This window comes from Sebastes umbrosus, chromosome 18, assembly GCF_015220745.1.
Source record: "Sebastes umbrosus isolate fSebUmb1 chromosome 18, fSebUmb1.pri, whole genome shotgun sequence".
Taxonomy (NCBI): Eukaryota; Metazoa; Chordata; class Actinopteri; order Perciformes; family Sebastidae; genus Sebastes; species Sebastes umbrosus.
Window position 1 is genome coordinate 2,159,577 of NC_051286.1, and position 18,433 is coordinate 2,178,009.

An 18,433-nucleotide genomic window follows, 5' to 3' on the forward strand; every position below is an offset into this window, starting at 1 on the left:
TTAATTTTTCCTTTTACTTATTTATTTATATATTTGTTTATCAGATTTTAAATGTATTTAGATAGTTTTTTATTTTTTTTTATTTTCCTTTTTACTTATTTATTCATTCATTTATTTATTTATGTTTATTACATTTTAAATGTATTTTTTATGTTTTGCATTTATTTAATTTTCCCTTTTATTTATTTATGTCTATTACATTTTAAATGTATTTATTTAATTTTATATTTATTTAATTTTCCCTTTTATTTATTTATTTGTTTATTACATTTTATTAATATTACAAATAAATGTAGCCAGTAATTAATTTATGATAATTGATATATGATAATTTATTTACTCTTCTATTTCATTTTCCCTTTTATTTATTTTTCTATTTATACATTTATTCATTTATTTATGTTTATTACATTTTAAATGTATTTATTTAGTTTTGTATTTATTTAATTTCCCCTTTTATTTATTTATTGATGTTTCTTACATTTTAAATGTATTTATTTAGTTTTGCATTTATTTATTCATTTTGATTCATTTTAAATGTATGTATTAATTTATGTATTCATGCATATATTTCTTTTGTTTATTTCTGCACAATGTGGATTCGAGTGTGGAGCAGTAGGTTGGCAGGAAAATAAATAATTAACTAAATAAAACTAAGAAAACCATAGAAATAAGCAAAAAACACAATCCTCTATTATTCCTGTAGCTCTGGAGTAATTAATTAGAAGATGTGGTACTTTCCTTGATGTCTTTCTTAATATACAATGAAACACACAACCACAGAGATCAAAGTCAATAACTTTATTAGAAAAATAGGTTTAACTCACCTCACTGTACAGTATAAAACAATTCATTTGCAAGAATGCAAACACACTTGTTAGCAAAACAAAAAAAAACATTCTTGACCCTTAAAATCGGTGATCCAACAGAGTCAATACTAGTATGAAAACAAAACAAAGTAATCTGGCTCTTTATCACAAACCCGGTAAAAAAAAGAAAAAAAAGAAAGAACAAGCTGCACAATCCTTTCTGAACTGGAAGAACGCTAAAACATGAGACAGATTCAAAGACACGGCGTTTCATGGCAACTGTCACAAAAAGGCAAAAACAAAAAGAGAGAAACTACGACACTATAATGATGTTTAAAAAGAGCTTAAAGGAGAAATCCAACCACAGATACGCTTTAAAAAGTCAGTGACGTACAATGCATTCGAAAAGTGACATTAATTCATTCTGTGATTTCCTACAATTCCCAGAATGCCTTTCACCACCCCCAGAAAAGAGTTAGGGTTATATACAGTATAAATAATGCTAAAACATCCCGTGGGTGCGTCAAATTGGTTTCCTCAGTGTTTTTGCTGAATATTGGTGTAAAACCTGACTGTAAATATCTTTCATCATTTAAAAGAAAAATCTGGTGATATTCAACATTTTTCTTCTTGTCAACAAATCCCATAAAAAAGCTAAAATCCACCAACGTACGTATCAACTAGCAAGTATTGTGTGCATGTTCTTCCTGTAGATTAATCCACCGCTGAAAATAGTCCCCAACAAATGTTACTAACACTATATCCTCCAGTTTGTTTGATCAAAGCTGGTTTTTTTTAGGAATTAAACTGCATATTTGTGAGTTGTTGTTTTGTTTTTTTAAGATTTACATCTTCAGTAGGAACCAATTACATAAATAAAAACTAACACTGGATTTTTTACTAGGGATGCACCGATACCGGATCGGATATCGGGTCAATACTGTATTATGAATTGTATAATTAACAACATTATTAAAACAGAATATTAGTTTTTTTTCTCCTAAATTTGTGACTTAATAATCCCAGAGAATTTGAGTCCTTTCTTGTAAACTAACGACTTTATAATAACAGAATATTACAGTTTTTCTCTCATAAATTTTTGACTTTAATCTCTGTTTTTTTAGGAATTAAACTATACATTTGTGAAGATTTACGTCTTCAGTAGGAACTAATTACATAAATAAAGAATAACACCAGATTTTTACTAGGGATGCACCAATACCATATCGGGCCAATACTGACTCAAATAACTGAATCAGTTATCGGTGTGAATGGGGACGATCTATTCAATTCAATTCAGTTTTTACATACTATATACATTATATAGTGGAATTTTAATTTCTGTTTTAAGTTTTGACCAAATTGTTACTGCATTAAATTACAGTTGAATTGTAAAATTTTACCAAGTTGCTGATGTATGATTTATTATTTGAATCATAAATATCAATTTAGTAAATTTATATCTATGTATTTAATTATGTTTTGTTTTACAAACAACGACAATGTACTTTTTCTGAACTTGTGTTTCTGCTGTAGTTGTTTATAAGTAACTTTTAACAAGCTGAATTTTGTCGGAAGGTTTTGAGAGACATACTAACAGTGTTGATTTTGGTCTTTTCATGACATTTGTTGACAATAAGGAAAATACAGAATAACGCCGGAACGATCATTTACTAATTCTATTGACTGTTTAGCAATTAAGATGGATTTCGCTGAAAAATTTAAAAACAAAATGTGCCAAAAAATGCAAAGTACATCACAAAAGAGGCCGGTTATTTTCCCCAAAAGCCGAACTATAATCGGATGGATTTGCTCCTTTAAATTCTTAACAGTTTGAATTCCAGTAATAATGTGTACACTGATAGTGAAAAGACATGAATTAACACCAGTTTACTCTAGAAAATTTGTCACAACCACACATAAATGGCATGATAATCAGTCAACTGTGACATACAATGTGAAATGTATAATCATGCTTTTGCGATGATAATGGTTTTTTTTTTTCCTAAGCCATGTTTAGTTTGAAACTTTTCAGGACCTGGAAATGAACTAATTTTCTTCCAGACCTGCTCAGAGAGCCTAAATAAAAATCATCCATGAATGACCGCTGACATCACTTTGCAGACATCTCGACATCGATGGGTACAAACAAGAACAGAAAAGAAGACATTTTCTCATCGTGGAAGACAAAAGGATGACTGGTTTCCAGGCATTTACCATTTAAAAAAAAAAAAAAAAAAAACAGTCACAAAACAATTTCTGTCTGTAAACTACATCATCACTCAGTTCATTAATCAAGACAGTACGGCGGCGTATCGTACGGCCATTGTAGGTAAAAAAAAAAATAAAAATTATAATAATATAAAAAATTACAGAGCCAGGGAGGGGGGCAATATTCAGAGGAAAAAACTCAAATTTCTGAGATTAAAGTTGAAAAATTTCCGAGAAAAATTTAACAAATTTCCGAGAAAATAAAACTTGAATATTCTCCGAGAATATAGTCATAAATTTACGAGAAAAAGCACACAAATTTCTGAGAGAAAATTTGAATATTCTGAGATTTTAAAGCCATAAATTTGAGAAAAAAAGCCAAATTTACGTAAAAAAAAAAAAAAGAAATCACACAAATTTGTGTCTTTTCTCAAAAATTAACAATTTAATAATCAGAATATTCAAGTGTCTTCCCCGTAAAGTTGTGACTTTAATCTCAAAGAATTTCTGAGTCTTTTATTGTAAATGAACGACTTTGTCATAACAGAATATTACATTTATTTCTCGTAAACTTGTGATTTAATTAATCTGAGAATTTGAGTCTTTTCTCGTAATGAATGACTTTATAATAATAGAATATTCAAGTTCTCTCGTAAATTTTTCAGTAATTTTTTTCAATAATTTCACTAATTTTAAATTTATTTCCTCATAAATTTGTGACTTTATAATCCCAGAGCATTTACGATGTAGTTCCTTGAAAAAAAAAAGTTTTAGATATTTTTTTCTCTTGTAAATTTGTAACTTTAATTTCATAGAATTTCGGAGTATTTTCTCGAAGAATTAACAATTTTAGAATATTCCATTTTTTTCTCGTAAACTTGTGACTTTAAAAAATCCCAGAGAATTTGAGTCTTATCTTGTAATTAACAACTTCATAATTACAGAACACTACATTTTTTTCTCGTAAATCTATGGCTTTAATCTCAGAGAATTTGAGATGTGGTTCCTCGACAAAAAAAAAGAAAAAAACTTTTTCCAAATATTTTTTCTCGTAAATTTGTGACTTTAATTAAAGATTCTTTTCACGTAAATTAACAAATGTATAAATCACAGTACATCCACGTTTTTCTGCTTGTACATTTACAACTTTAACCTCTGAAATTTCGAGTTTTCTCTGAATATTACCCTACTTCCCCCGGCTCCGTAACTATTATTTTGTACCTACAATGGCTCCGATACGCCGCCGTAAGACAGCAAGGCTCGTTCAGGCTCAATTCAGAAAGAGCAGCTAACACGCCTACAGCAGCTGCAGCCTACATCAAGTCTCAACTGAGAGCTAAAAATCCATTAAGTGCTCTGTTGTTGTTGCCTGTGCATATCTCTGAGGTGGATGAGGGGTGGGAGTTTAGGGGTGGGGGGGTTGCCTCAGTTTCCTCAGTAAGTACAAAATGGGACAAAACGGGCGAGTCCTCGAAACTGAGGTAGTTAACGGACCCATGGTGGTTCAGGTTCTTAGAGAACCATTCTCCTGGAATGCCCGACCTTGAAGACGAGGTGATCACACCTCAACACCGTCTATGATAATCACAGATTATCACGTCTAGTCCACCATAAAGATGTAGTTTAAGAGCTCAAAGAAACTAAAACAAATTAGCATCAAATTCCACTAAACCACTCCAAACTTAAACAGAAAAGAAAGTGCAAAGACTTTTCCAGAAGGACGTCCATCATGAACTCCTACTCAGTAAGTCTCAAATGGCATATTCAGGGCTGGGGGGGAGGGGATTATAAACTTAAATAACATTTTTTTTTTTTAAAAAAGCAAGCTTTTGCTCTTCTGATTATCTTCAATCATGGCAGTTTCAGGAGATCTGCTCCTTAAAAAAAACAAAAAAAGGCTTGAATACCATTGGACCACTGAGTCAGTTGACCTTACCATTCCATCCACTGGCAGCCTGCAGTGTGTGTGTGTGACGCCAGACACCGGTCCAGTCTTCATAGCGACTCATCAGGACCGGCCTCGACCCCTTTTTCCTGCTAGTCAGGTAACAAAAGGAAGCAATTAGAAAATGGAAAACAAGGATCACATCACATCTACACACACATATCTACTGTGCTGAGTCGCACACGCACACTCGCTCATATAACTGTAGAGGGATAACATGACTTTACACACTGATTTAAACATGCACGTCAATGCTTTTTAAAAAGAGGACGACAAGCAGAGAATCGGCCTGGTTCGGTAAATTAAACTGAGGTGCAGCAGGTGAAACAGACAGGCAGAGAGAAAAGGAGAGGAGGAGGGGGAGGTTAAGAGCAGCCATTAAATCTATAAAAGCCAACAAAAAACGCTACAAAGCAAGTCATGCACGGCAGTTATCTCTCACAACAGCACAACCACAATCCTCCAGATAAACATGCAAGATTAGTATCCAGGCCTTCAGCTAGGTAGATCCTTCTGGGACAAGGAAAAGCTTCACTTAATTAATAAATCAAATTGTGCTTTTATTCCCCCGACTAGTAACAAAAGGGACTTGTATGGCAGACTGGTGGTGACGGTGGGGGGGTGGGGCTCACTACTGATGCTGCATTGACAGTGAATTTAGGACACCAATTTGTGAAACATTTATGTTTTTTTTTGGACATGAGAGGAACTCATAAAGGATGAAGTATGTCACCACACATACAGAGCACTTGAGAGATGCCGACTAATATAGAAGTAGGTGATTTGAATTTGATGGCATGCAAAGGTGACACTGTAGCATGTGGCCAACACTGGCAAACCTTTAGTCCATTTTCTTCCACAAGGAGCCTTAAATTTCAAGGCAATTTGAAGAGAGAATTTGCCGAAACATGAATTTGCAACACAATTTGAAGTTTTTTTGTACACGTGTGCGTGTATGTTTATTAAAGCAGACAAACAGCAAAGAATACAAGCCAAAATGTAAAGCCAAAAAATAAGGACTACGATGGTCCTTTTTTTTTTTTTTTTTCTCTTTCTTCTTTTCAATAACAAGACACGCATTACTTTGTGACAATACAAATTGTAATTTCATTTGTTTTTAAATACATGTTTAGGAGACATATGCTTTGTTGCTGTTAGCTACTTAAAACATGGAAACCAGAATCTCTAAAAACAGACATAAAGCTATAGCCAAATAGACAGCTCGAGCACATATTTGCATCTAAAATTTTTTTTTTTTTCAAACGTAATGGAAAAATCTTTTAAAACGACCATCTTAAAAAAACAAAAAAAAAAGGGAAAAAAGTAAAACCAGTTCGCCAGAGACAAGTGGGAGTGTGACTACCGTTTGAGTCCAAGCGGATTATTAAAATATGTACAAAAAGATATCTTGCCAGATGTCACCAATTTTGAGGAAAAAAAATGCAGGCAACCGTTATGGGATCGAGGGCCAATCAGATCAAGTCTCTAAATAAAAAGACAAAAACAAAAACAATAAAACACGTATATATTTTGTTATCAAAGCCCTACTGGTTTACTTCCACTGTTGCCCAAAAGAATCCTGATAAAATTCCTGGTTGTCGGATTTGTAACCGGAATAGTTACCAGAATGATCACCACCTTGAAGCGGTTGCTGAGCAATGGGTTGAGAGCCCCAGTTCTGATTATTGGTCTGGCGACGCTTGGAATCTGGCTGGTTGTACCCATCAGCTTTGCGCTTTCCTCCTACATTTCCACCGCGGCCACCCCGAGCACCACGTACCCCTCCTCGCCCTCTCGGTGGCAAGCCTCCTCTTGCTCCCCGCCCGCCGCGGCCCGGTCCGGGCCCGCCCCGCTGGGAGAAGCTGGCCCTGCCCCTAGGTGCCCCGGCGCCGCCGCGTCCCCTGGCTGGAGAGGATCCGCCCCGGGAGCCCCTGCTGCCGCCCCGTCCTCGGCTCGGGGCCTGGAAGTCGTCGTACCCGTAGTAGGGGTCGTCGTAGCCGCCGCGGTAGTTGTGATAGTCATAGCCATAGTAGTCATAGTAATCCTCATAACCGTAGTAGTCGGGGGGGTAAGCAGCATAGCCGCCCCGGTTGCCGCCTCTGCCCCGGCCTCGGACAGGAGGCGGCATGTGGGAAGGCGGAGGATAGTAGTAATAGTCATCATACCTGAGGAGGGGGAAAAAAGACAATAAGAATAAAGAAAACAATGATGAGAACAATTTATAGGGCTGCACCCAATAGTTCAAAGCGTCATTCATCAAAGATCAGGCTGCACTAATATTAGTATTAATCTATTTATAGAATTAGATTCCAGTGGTGAGAAGGATTGTTTCAGACTGATCCAAACATTTCAAATAACTCCAAAGAAAAGCACAAAAGTCAACATAAATTAATAAAAAGATAGATGTAAGCATTTCCAAAATTCACCCCATGTTTTTAATCAAAAGTAATATTCTGCTGCAATACATATTTGTTGGCGTTTAGCCTTTCAAAAACAACATTCTCACTGTGGTTTAAAAACTGTTTGCTCTCCTGCTCGCTTGCAGCACGCAAAGGGAGGACACAACTGTCTTACCGGGGCGGTCTAACAGCACCATAAATTACATTTATATAACCACAATAACACTAAATCTATTTCGGCTCTGACAACTAAAGTAAATGACTTAAAGTCCCCATGAAATGGAAGCTAGAGCGTCTCTAGCTGCTGTACTGGGACGTATCTCACAGTGAAACTGAATATTTGAGTTGTTGTTTTTTGATTCGATTTGTTGTTAGATCAGGAGGAGGACAAGGGAGAGATGAAAGGGAAACTTGACGATTTTCAACAGGCCGTGCGGTAATGTTACTGCAGCACGGGCAGGGCATGCAGATGAACGGCGCCCGAAGCCCCCCGCTCACCCGCCGGCAAAATACCACCAGCCGTTTTGCGCCGTCATTGTTTTGGAAATGACGACAGCGTTTTATACCCACTGATACACAAAAATACATCTCTTCCTGTCTCTCTCCATATTGCTCTATTAGCTACTTCGATCAAACAACGTATATGGATTCGATCGACAGACGATTGGTTAGCTAGTCGCCCCAAGTCTCATTTGATTTGATGAATTTTTGTTAACGGCCCCAGGTGCAGGATGAGTCATCAAACATTTGTAACCGTTTACAGGAAGAGAAAAGACAGGGATTTTGATCGGATTTGGATGTAATAATACTCTTTTTGACATATATTTGGCATATAACAAGAGGTAAATGAAAACTTAACACAGGATTAAAACTGGGAAGATTAATTTTTCCTTTCATAGGGACTTCGTTACAGCAGTAAAAATATCATATTTCATCATTTTATTCCCTTATTGGATTAGCCTGCTGCCTGCATTTATGTTGACGAAACTGGCAAGTTTAATTCATTAAAGAAAGTTGATTTAATAAAAAACAACTAATTTAATCTGATTATTTAAATAGAAAATTTTGTTTGAGAATTTTTTTATTTTTTTGCATGTAAAGAAATGCCATTCAGTGCAGCCCTATTGGCTTATAATAAGAGCTGCCGAGGCGTTACTTACATTGTTGTTTTGGCTGCTAGTCTCTGTGCTTTGCGGTCCTTCCTCTTCTGATCTGGTGGTTTGGCAAAAACAATCTCAATAGGCTCTCCCTCCAGCTCCTTCCCATTCATCTCATCCAACGCCTGAGAAAAGCAGCAAGTCACACACATTAGTCAACGTTTCTGCAAATGTCTTTTGGTTCAACAATCTCAATTTGTTATTTAGGATTCAAGCTGAGGAACTTAAGTATATGATAACTGCAGGATATCCATACCTTCACTGCACCGTCCCTCTCTTCAAAGTGAATGAAGGCGTAGTCTTTGAGCTTCTTAACGCGCTCCAGTTTCCCAAACTCACTGAAGGACGTCTCGAGGAGCTCCTCTGTGACACCGTTGGCAAGATTTCTCACAAATAAAACCTTCACCTGCAAAACGGACAGAGAGAAGGTCAAATCTCATGTCAGCCTCTCCTCCAACACGTTTGTCATAAGGGCCATATTTACATTTTTAGGATGAGGATGTCATTTACAGATTACGCAATTGCAATTTGTAATTTGTTTTCTATCACGTAACATGGCGACTGTTGACGCTCACCTTGGCCATGACGTCTGGGTCCGGATCTTCGATGGGATCGGCCCACTCCACCGTCACCACGTTGCCCCAAACCTTCACCTTGCCGCTCATTAGCCGGCGGCGAGCCTGAGCTGCCGTTTTGTGGTCTTCGTACTCCAAGAAGCAGAAGCCACGGTTCTTCTTTTTGTCATCGGGCTGATGGTACAGTATGACGTCACTGAGGCCCTCTGGAAGTACAGAAATATGAGGCTACTTTCAAAACTGCAGCACAATGACATGAATCTATAAAAACTAGGGCTGTCACAGTTAACGCGATAACGCGTTAGTGCATATTCGTTTTCACGCCACTAATTTCAGTATCATATGAAACTAGAGAACCTGATGAATCCATCGGTACCAACCATGTCATACTAGCTTGTCGTGAAGGAGGTTAAATAACGCTCCAAACTTACGCTAAATTTTGGCGAGGAAAAACTGTCACGGCAATTTTCAAAAGGGTCCCTTGACTTCTGACCTCCAGATATGTGAATGTAAATGGGTTCTATGGGTACCCACGAGTCTCCCCTTTACAGACATGCCCACTTTATGATAATCACATGCAGTTTGGGGCAAGTCATAGTCAAGTCAGCACACTGACACACTGACAGCTGTTGCTGCCTGTTGGGCTGCAGTTTGCCATGTTATGATTGGAGCATATTGTTTTATGCTAAATGCAGTACCTGTGAGGGTTTCTGGACAATTTCTGTTATTGTTTTGTGTTGTTAATTGATTTCCAATAATAAATATATACATACATTTATATAAAGCAGCATATTTGTCCACTTCCATGTTGATAAGAGGATTAAATACTTGACAAATCTCCCTTTAAGGTTCATTTTGAACAGATGAAAAATGCATAAAATATTTAACTGATTGACAGCCCTAATAAAAACAAACATTAGATATTTTTACCTGTGACTTTAGAAAACTCTTCAACAATCTGCTCCTTTGTTTTACTCTTGGGAATGGAGCCAACGAATAGCCTGTTGTTGGCGACAGATATACACACCCCGATGTGCTTGCCAGGGCGAATCTCATGATTATTGCACTGTGAAAAGAAAAACAGAACACATGTCAACCATGTCAACCATTAACGCCTCCAACTTTTTGCTAAGAGAAAAAACATTCCCAGTAAATCTAATATTTTACCTAAAGAACAAGAAAGGAAACTTATCTACATGCCTGTAGTTTTTTACTCTGGTTGACAATTTAGTTACAAGCGTCTAGTTTATTGTTAGTGGAGTATGTGGGGTATGTTTGCACAACCAAGTTCCTTGGCTGCTGAACAAACACTAGTGTCCTGACTTGATTCAGTTTCCCTGAAGAGAAGACAGTAATCCCACTGAACTTACCAGTTTCACCGCCTCCTGGGCCGCTTCTTTAGTGCAGAACGTGACGAAGGCGTAGCCCCTGTTCAGGCCGCTCAGCGGGTCCATCATTAGCCTCAGGTCCCAGATAGACCCGGCCTTCTCAAAGAGAGGAACCAGCTCGTCTTCGAACAAGTCACGGGGAATCTTCCCGACAAATATCTAGCGAGAAAATAAAAAGGATTTAAAGATAAAAAACTAGGGATGCAAATTTAGAAAAAATGTATTAACCGATAACCGACCCTCGTTAACCGATTATTAACCATCAACCGACAAGATTTGTGCCTCGTGCCAGCTGACAACTTGACTTCCTCTCAACACAACATGATAAAGTGTACCTCTGTTCCAATGTTGGGTTGAGCACCCGAGTACACCGAATCAGGTGGGGGCCCGCCATACTTTCGCTGGCCCGTTGTGACGTCGAGGGTGTAGTTGGTTCTGTCCAGGAGTTCTTTGATTTTAGCCTCATCGGGTCCTTTAGTGGAGTCTGAAACTTTAGTCCCTTGTTTCTCCCTCTGCCTGTACGTCTTCATCACCCCACAGAGAAAGGCACTTTTGTTCTGGAAGAGACACGTGGATATTTACCGACTTTTATGGAGGGAAAAACACAGCACAAATAAAGTTTACTTTTTTTAAAGTTATAGTATGCAGCGTAAGATTGTCCTAAAACAACAGGTCTTTCAGATGTTTAAACTTACTTGCACGTGTGACAGATCACTCTCTTTGAACTGGACCAGCACTTGCAGGGCTCCCTCCTCATTGAATTCTTTCAAAGCTTCAATAGCCCTTTCGTCTAGGTCACTATGTGCTACTAGGCCTGAAGAGCACAACAACAAAAAATACTGTTAATATGGTGTAAAGAAAGACACATCTGGGCAGGTTAGCACTGAGAAACAAAGGACGTGTGACTCATGCAGATATGAAGCAGTTGCGTAACAGAGTCTTTATAATAACAATAATAATAGATTCACCAGAAGGAACTGAAGAAAATTAGCACAATGCCCAATGATTACATCATTACTACGCATGTCAATATTTTACAGCCCCATCCAGCGTCAAGATCAATTCAATCGATCTCCTCAAGACATGCAGCAGAAGTCAACTGGTACAATCAAAGGACAGTGTTATTACATTTAACAGAGAGCTAAAACTAGATTACAAGACCCTGGAAAACACTCCAACCAAACACCCTTACAGGGCCGCAATTATTGGTTATTTTCATCTAGGGCCGTCCTCGACCAAAGAAACTCTCAGTCGACTAACACTCAAATGATTTTGTCGACTAATCATTTAGTTGATTTAATCTGCCAGATCTGTAAAACTGAGTTTCTCCACAAAGAATCACACAAAAGCACCACTTTAAATCTGGTGTTTACCGAGTCACGGTCAGTCTACTAAGACCAAAACAACTGATCGGTCAACTAATCGACTAAGAGGGGGCAGGCCTAATTTTCATCATCAATTAATCTGCAGATTATTTTCGAGATTAATCATTTGCTCTATAAAATGTCAGGAAAATAGTAAAAACATTCATCCCCGTTTCTCTGAGGTGATGTCTTTAAATGTCTTGTTGTCAGTTCAAAACCTAAAGATATTCGGTTTAATATGATATAAAACAGAGAAAATAAGGAGATCTCCATGTTTGAGAGGCTGAAAACATTTCCAGATATTTTTGCATGGAAAACTATCAAAATAGTTGGATATTATTTTTTCTGTCTATCTGACAAAACGTTGCAGCACTACACTTTTTACTATTAACCACTAATGTTTCAATTACTTGTCAACAACTAAATTCATTCAATTGTATTCCTGTTCATTTTGAATATTTTTTTACCAAGTTGCTGTTGTAAGATTTATTATTTTAATAATAAATAACAATTCAGTATAGCCTGAAGTTGTCTTACATATAAATGAATGATCCCAGTCACTTGACTATTTTCTGAAACTACACAGACCAAAACATGAGTTCTTTAATTTTGGACAATAAAATGCAGAACAATCAATAATGGAAATAATTAGTGATAATTGCAAATATCTAATTTTATACTCAAGCAACTGTTTTAAGTCATTTTTCATTCATACATGTGAGAATTTGCTGCTTTTCTCTATTGTTTTACGATTGTGAATTGAATATTTTGGGTAGAGCTGCAACGATTAATTGATTAATTGTGAACTATTAAGTTACTCGCCATCTACTTTGATAATCAGTAAATCAGTTTAAGTAATTTTTAAAGAAGAAAAAGTGAAACATTTTATGATTGCAGCTTGTTAAGTGTGAATATTTTCTGGTTTCTTTACTCTATGACAGTAAACTAAATATCTTTGAGTTGTGCACAAAACAAGACATTTGAGGACGTCATCTTGGGCTTTGGGAAACACTTGATCTACATTTTTCTGCCGTTTCATAAACCAAACTAATCGATAAAATAATCAACACATTAATTGACAAATTGCAGCCCTATATGATATAAAAGAGAAAAGCAGGAAATATTCATATTTGAGAGGCTGAAAACATTTTCTGCCATTTTTGCATGAAAAAACTATATCAAAATAATTGCTGTAATTGTGCTAATATTTTTCTGTCGATCCGACCATCTGTCAAAGCTCTACACCTTTTTCTTTTAAGCCCTACTGTATCTATTAACGCTTATTTTAAATCATGCTCTGGAGAACATCCCTGTGGCTCCTGCTCAAAGAGAACAATTCACCTGCTGCAGACAGACAGCTGCTCTATTGTTTTCTGGTTACACCCATTTAATCCAGTTTCTATACTCAACAGCATGACAATACTTAGACCTGAAGCAACAAAGAAGGTACTTCTGTGTGACCGATAACAGACAAAATAGTACATATTTTCTTATTTATTTCTGCAAGGAAACTGGCCTTGTGATTTAATTTAAAGAGGTTTAAATACAAGGCAACTACTGAATAGGAAAAGAAGAAACCAGTTTCAGGAATTCTCTTTTAAATGCAAACAATTTGCTGACATCCCGCTGCTCACTTTTAACTACGCCCTCATTAACAGTTAAAAGCTGATTATACTACAGAGGCACTGATGATGAGTGAATGGTGTTTCATTTCCCAGGTCACCATTGTTCTAAGCAATCAATAAAGCTCATAAGGATGTAGTATCCATCAATGATTTCCTGAAACAGCTGCACATTTTAATATTTCCACAATTAATACTCAACACAAGAATAAATAGTGGATTTGTTGGGGACTATTTTCAGAGGCGGATTAATCCACATGTGGCGCTCTAGTGAGTATTAGTGGCAGCAGGACGGTGGATGTGGGATTCAGTCGGAATAAACTACAGTGTGTGTTTTTAATAGTTTTTGGACAACGATGGAGCTCAGAGAGGAATATGATATATCAGGCTTTAGTTAAACAGGTTACTCCCTATAGATACACACCTACTAATCGGATCAATGCATTGTTGCTTCTGGTCTTTTCAGATTTATTGACAATACGAAAAACACTGAGTGTCACCAGCCTTTAAGGAGAACAAAAGGTAGACTTTCATGACATTGGCCCTTCACCCTGCGGTGGAATGTAAGTACATTTACTTAAACACAATTTTCAGGTACTTGTACTTTAAGTTTCCATTTCCTGCTACTTTTCCACTACATTTTGGAGGCAAATATTGTACTTATTACTGCACTACATTTATTTGATAACTTTAGTTACTTTGCAGATTTAGACTATTAATACAAAATATAAACAAACTAATAAATGATGATATATTATCTCTTAAGCTACTCAGCAGTATATAAAGTAGTTAAAATTAGCTCTACTTTTACCAGCTGCAACATTAAAGTGATGAACACATTAATAACAGCAGGGATGCACCGATACCGGACCGGATATCGATTCTGACTCAAACAGCTGGATCGGGCATCGGTGACAATGGGTCCGATCTATTATCTACATTATATACTGGCATTTTAATTCCTGTTTAAGTTTTGACCAATTTGTTGCTGCATAAAAAAGGTTTACACTTGAATTGTAATTCCTGTTCATTTTGAAGAGTTGCTGGTGAACGATTTATTGTTTTAATAATAATAATAATAAGATATCACAAATATGTAAGGGATAATGTACAGCAAGCCGGTCATTGTTGTGAAATAATACCAGACAAGGCGATGCTACACCCTGACACAAAACAGAGGGGTCTCTCATCGCCCTGAAGGGGTTTCTTTCAAAACAATGACCCGCTAGCTGTACATTATCCCTTTTATTACACGGCTATTCACTGAAGAAATCAATATTTTGACACAAAAACAGTCCGCCAGAGTCCGACATCAGCGCTGCGCCCATAGCAACGGTCTGTTATACAGAAATTACAGACCTCAGAACACCGTGATTGACCAATCAGAATCGAGTATTCAACACAGCCGTGTAATAAAATCCAATAATATAATACATATTATTCTGGCGGGGGCACTTCAGCATACTTTTACTTTTGGTACTTTATTTTGATTTCTTATTATTTTTACCTTAATTTTGAATGCAGAACTTTTACTTGTAAAAGAGTATTTTTACACTGTGATATTACTAATTTTACTTAAGTAAAGGATCTGAATAGTTCTTCCACTGACTGTGTGCACAAAACAAAGTATTTCTGGAGATGATAAAGAAAAACTAAATACTCCCCAATTATTCCACATCTCTGACAAGTCCTGTTTCAACAGTGTGCTGGCACCTTACATATGTATGAACACGTTCCTCACAGCAGGTAACTAAAAGTTAAGATACAATGGCAGAACAACATCCAAACAGATTAAACTTGTGCTTTCTTACCTGCTACGTAAAGTTCATCTAGCTTCTCAGCCACATTTTGAGGTAAACCAGCCTCCAGTAAAGCTGGGAAGTGTTCTGAGCGGGTCACCTCGACTGTAGTGTCCATCGGTTCCTCCGTTCCCTCCGTACCCTCCGTACCGTTCCCATTTACATGATCTGTGGCCATGTCTCCAGACATCTGTGCAGAGGAGATTAAGGCAGAGTTAACAACAACAACAACTGTAGTTACAACACACTGGTGGGAGGTTTGGTGCCATCGTTCAAGACTGGATACAGACTGTAAACCTAGTAGCTGCTGTGTTTCATATTAGTTATCATATGTACAACAATAACAAAAGCAGTCATTTAGGCAATGAAAACCTCAGATCTCAGGCTCCCTCCAACAACACTCATTACATGTGTTGACATTTAACACATACAATAGTGTACAATTAAAACATAGGGATGCATTATAATAAATATATAGTTGTGGTAGACAGCTACATGAGTGAAATGTAACGTTAAAGTAAACAGGTAAGTTAATGTGTGTGTGAGATCACTAACGTCAGAACAAAACTGAAACAACATCTGGATGGCGCATTTATCCAGTTTAACACGAACTTCAAAAGTGTAAGGTTTCCGTTCACACTACCAGGACAACTACACAATAACATCATCACCTCAGGGATGAATCCAGCTGCTTTACAAACATCCACCAGCTAACATTACTGCCTTTTAACTAACATGTTTGCACTATGGAACTGAGATGCTGGAAACTTGAATTTCCCAATAAAGTTAGTATCCATCATCATGTTGCAGAGATAGATAGATAAACTACTACAGAGATCAGTCACTACAAAAGAGTATGTGCTAATGGAGGTAATGCAAATACATGGATATGGATGATATAAAATACAAATCGAAGATAAATATGAACAAAAACACATGCTTATTGTGGTAAAGGTGGGTTAATATTAAATAATATAATTCATATTTAACTTTTTATACTGCTGGGTATCTTATGAATGTCCCCCTGGGGATCAATAAACCCTTATTGACATAATAATAAACATTTTTATCAAGAACTGAGACAATATGGCACCACGATAAAAAACAAACACCTTAAGAATAAGAAGACAATCTGAACTATGTATTTGATCAATTTCTTAAGGACCGATAGAGATTTATATATATTTTTTTATTGTATTGTATTTATTTATATATTTATACTTTTTTTTAATGTACCCCTGGCATAAGCAGTTTTGTATGTACATATTGTCATTGTACTTATATTTTCTAAAATAAATAAATAAAAAGTTATTTGTTGATATGTTGAATTCTTAACCTGGATCTGGAGAGTAACTGAAGTTATTAAAATGTAATTGAGTAAAAACATATATAATATTTGCATCTGAATTGTAGTGGAGTAGAAGTATGAAGTAGTAGAAAATGAAGTACAAGTACAACACTTGAGTAAATGGTACTTTTCACCACTGGAGAACTAGAACACGAATGCTTTGTCTCCTGCATGAAATAAAAACACTAACCAAGCTGTGTGCATGTGATAATGTAAATGCATGGATATGGATGATATAAAATACAAATTGAAGATAAATATAAACAAAAACACATGCTGAGTATAGTGCAGAAGAGACTGTTAAAAGTGAATGTAGTGCAGTGCAACATGATGATAGATAGATACTAATACTAGCCTCTCAGTTCCATAGTGCAAACATGTTAGTAAAAAGGCACAAGTTAGTAGTACAAAGTATTATAATGTTAGTTAACCAACAGTAGCTTTATATGTTGTATTTATAATGCTAGTGTTAGCTGTTGCTGGCTCCATCAGCTCGGAGGCCTCTCCGCCTCGCTGCTCTCTGCTCGCGCTGCTCTCTGCTCGCTGTCTCGCGCTGCTCGCTGTCTCGCGCTGCGGAGCTGCAGACTGAATGTGGTTCATGTTTAACAACACATCTCTCTACTTCATCCCTTTAGGTGTCTGCTTTTCCCTCTGAACTCGGTGCACATGTATCCATGCACTCTGCACACCACATCTGTTCAACCGGCCGTAAATCAGCGGGCCCGTGTTTCAAAATGCCGGTTAACCGCGTCCGTTACCGAGCCGCTCCTCCTCTATCACACCAACCGGTCACTCTACACCTAAACACCGCGTGTTCCCGGTGAAACACCGGTCCGCTCGGTGCGTACGTACCATGCGAAGCTGATCTCGGGTGCACGGTGCTGCTCCGCCGTGTTTCAGGTGCTCCAGATGGCGGTAAAGGTAAATATCTCCGCGCCCGGTGCCGGTTCCGTTCAGCTAGGTTTCTACTCTCCCGGTGACACAAAATGGCGACCACGTAACGTCGCGATCTCTGCTTCTCGCCCTGCATGTAACGGGGTTTCCTGAGGGGTTCTCCACGGGCTGCTCGGTTTACATCACATCCGGGACCCTGCCCCACTGACTGCTTTATTTATTTATTTATTTATTTATTTATTTATTTATTTATTTATTTATTTATTTATTTATTTATTTATTTATTTATTTATTTATTTATTTATTTATTTATTTATTTATTTATTTATTTATTTATTTATTTATTTATTTAAGAAAATATAAGTATAATGACAAAGAACTTTAAACACGCACTATCTGCAACCATCTTGGACTCTAACCACTGGCGCACTTTACACTTACTTTAAACTATACATCCTATATACCACTTTATAGACTGTAAATGTGTACATAATACATTTATTTATTGACGGACTGTACACACTATATTCACACATTCACTCTGTATCTTTTATATCTCTATTATTGTTTTTATAATTGTTGTATACCTTTACCTCTCCTGTGTTTCACTCTGTTTGCTGATGTTGCTGCTTTGACACCTGAATTTCCCTCCGGGGATTAATAAAGGTTCATCTTATCTTATCTTATCTTAATATATACATACAAAACGGCTCAAGCCAGGCGTACATTAAAAAAAAGTCTAAATAAATAAATAGTGACGGACATAAAATGACGATGAAATGAAGTCTAACCATATTTTGTGTCAGTTCAGTTAACCTTAAACGTGTCGGACATAAAATTACTATATTTGTTATATTGTTGTAATTTACTGTATATGATGCTTTTATTTTGTTGTAATTTACTGTACATGATGCTTTTATTT

General features: G+C 36.7%; 2 protein-coding genes across 7 annotated transcripts in view; both read right to left on the reverse strand.

Annotated features, from left to right (window-relative positions):
- LOC119476787 (sorting nexin-14-like) overlaps positions 1 to 5,735 on the reverse strand; it is a 24,041-nt gene extending 18,306 nt beyond the window's left edge. The window contains exon 1 of the mRNA XM_037750326.1: positions 5,300 to 5,735. The gene's annotated coding sequence lies outside the window, so the exon portion shown is untranslated. The remainder of the gene's footprint in view (positions 1 to 5,299) is intronic.
- Positions 787 to 17,672, reverse strand: LOC119476788 (heterogeneous nuclear ribonucleoprotein Q-like). Of its 6 annotated transcripts, none has more exons than XM_037750330.1 (11): positions 17,470 to 17,672; positions 15,282 to 15,459; positions 11,180 to 11,298; positions 10,820 to 11,041; positions 10,467 to 10,643; positions 10,027 to 10,162; positions 9,097 to 9,302; positions 8,778 to 8,927; positions 8,525 to 8,646; positions 6,589 to 7,130; positions 787 to 5,054 (listed from the first exon to the last, which is right to left on the reverse strand). In XM_037750330.1, exons 1-11 carry the CDS (start codon positions 17,470 to 17,472, stop codon positions 5,029 to 5,031), a joined length of 1,881 nt encoding a protein of 626 aa, XP_037606258.1. In that variant the 5' UTR covers positions 17,473 to 17,672; the 3' UTR covers positions 787 to 5,028. The 6 variants fall into 6 exon arrangements, with proteins under 6 accessions (XP_037606258.1, XP_037606257.1, XP_037606261.1 ...); XM_037750329.1 differs by having other exon boundaries at positions 787 to 5,057; XM_037750333.1 differs by having other exon boundaries at positions 6,746 to 7,130; positions 17,470 to 17,670.
- Between the last annotated feature and the right edge of the window lie 761 nt (positions 17,673 to 18,433).

Excerpts from the sequence above, each read along its gene's own strand:
- LOC119476788 (XM_037750328.1), bottom strand. Across the intron at positions 11,042-11,179 it reads GTGATCTGTCACACGTGCAA|AACAAAAGTGCCTTTCTCTG; the intron begins GTAAGTTTAAAC and ends TGTCTCTTCCAG. Across the intron at positions 10,163-10,466 it reads CCCAGGAGGCGGTGAAACTG|TGCAATAATCATGAGATTCG; the intron begins GTAAGTTCAGTG and ends TTCTTTTCACAG.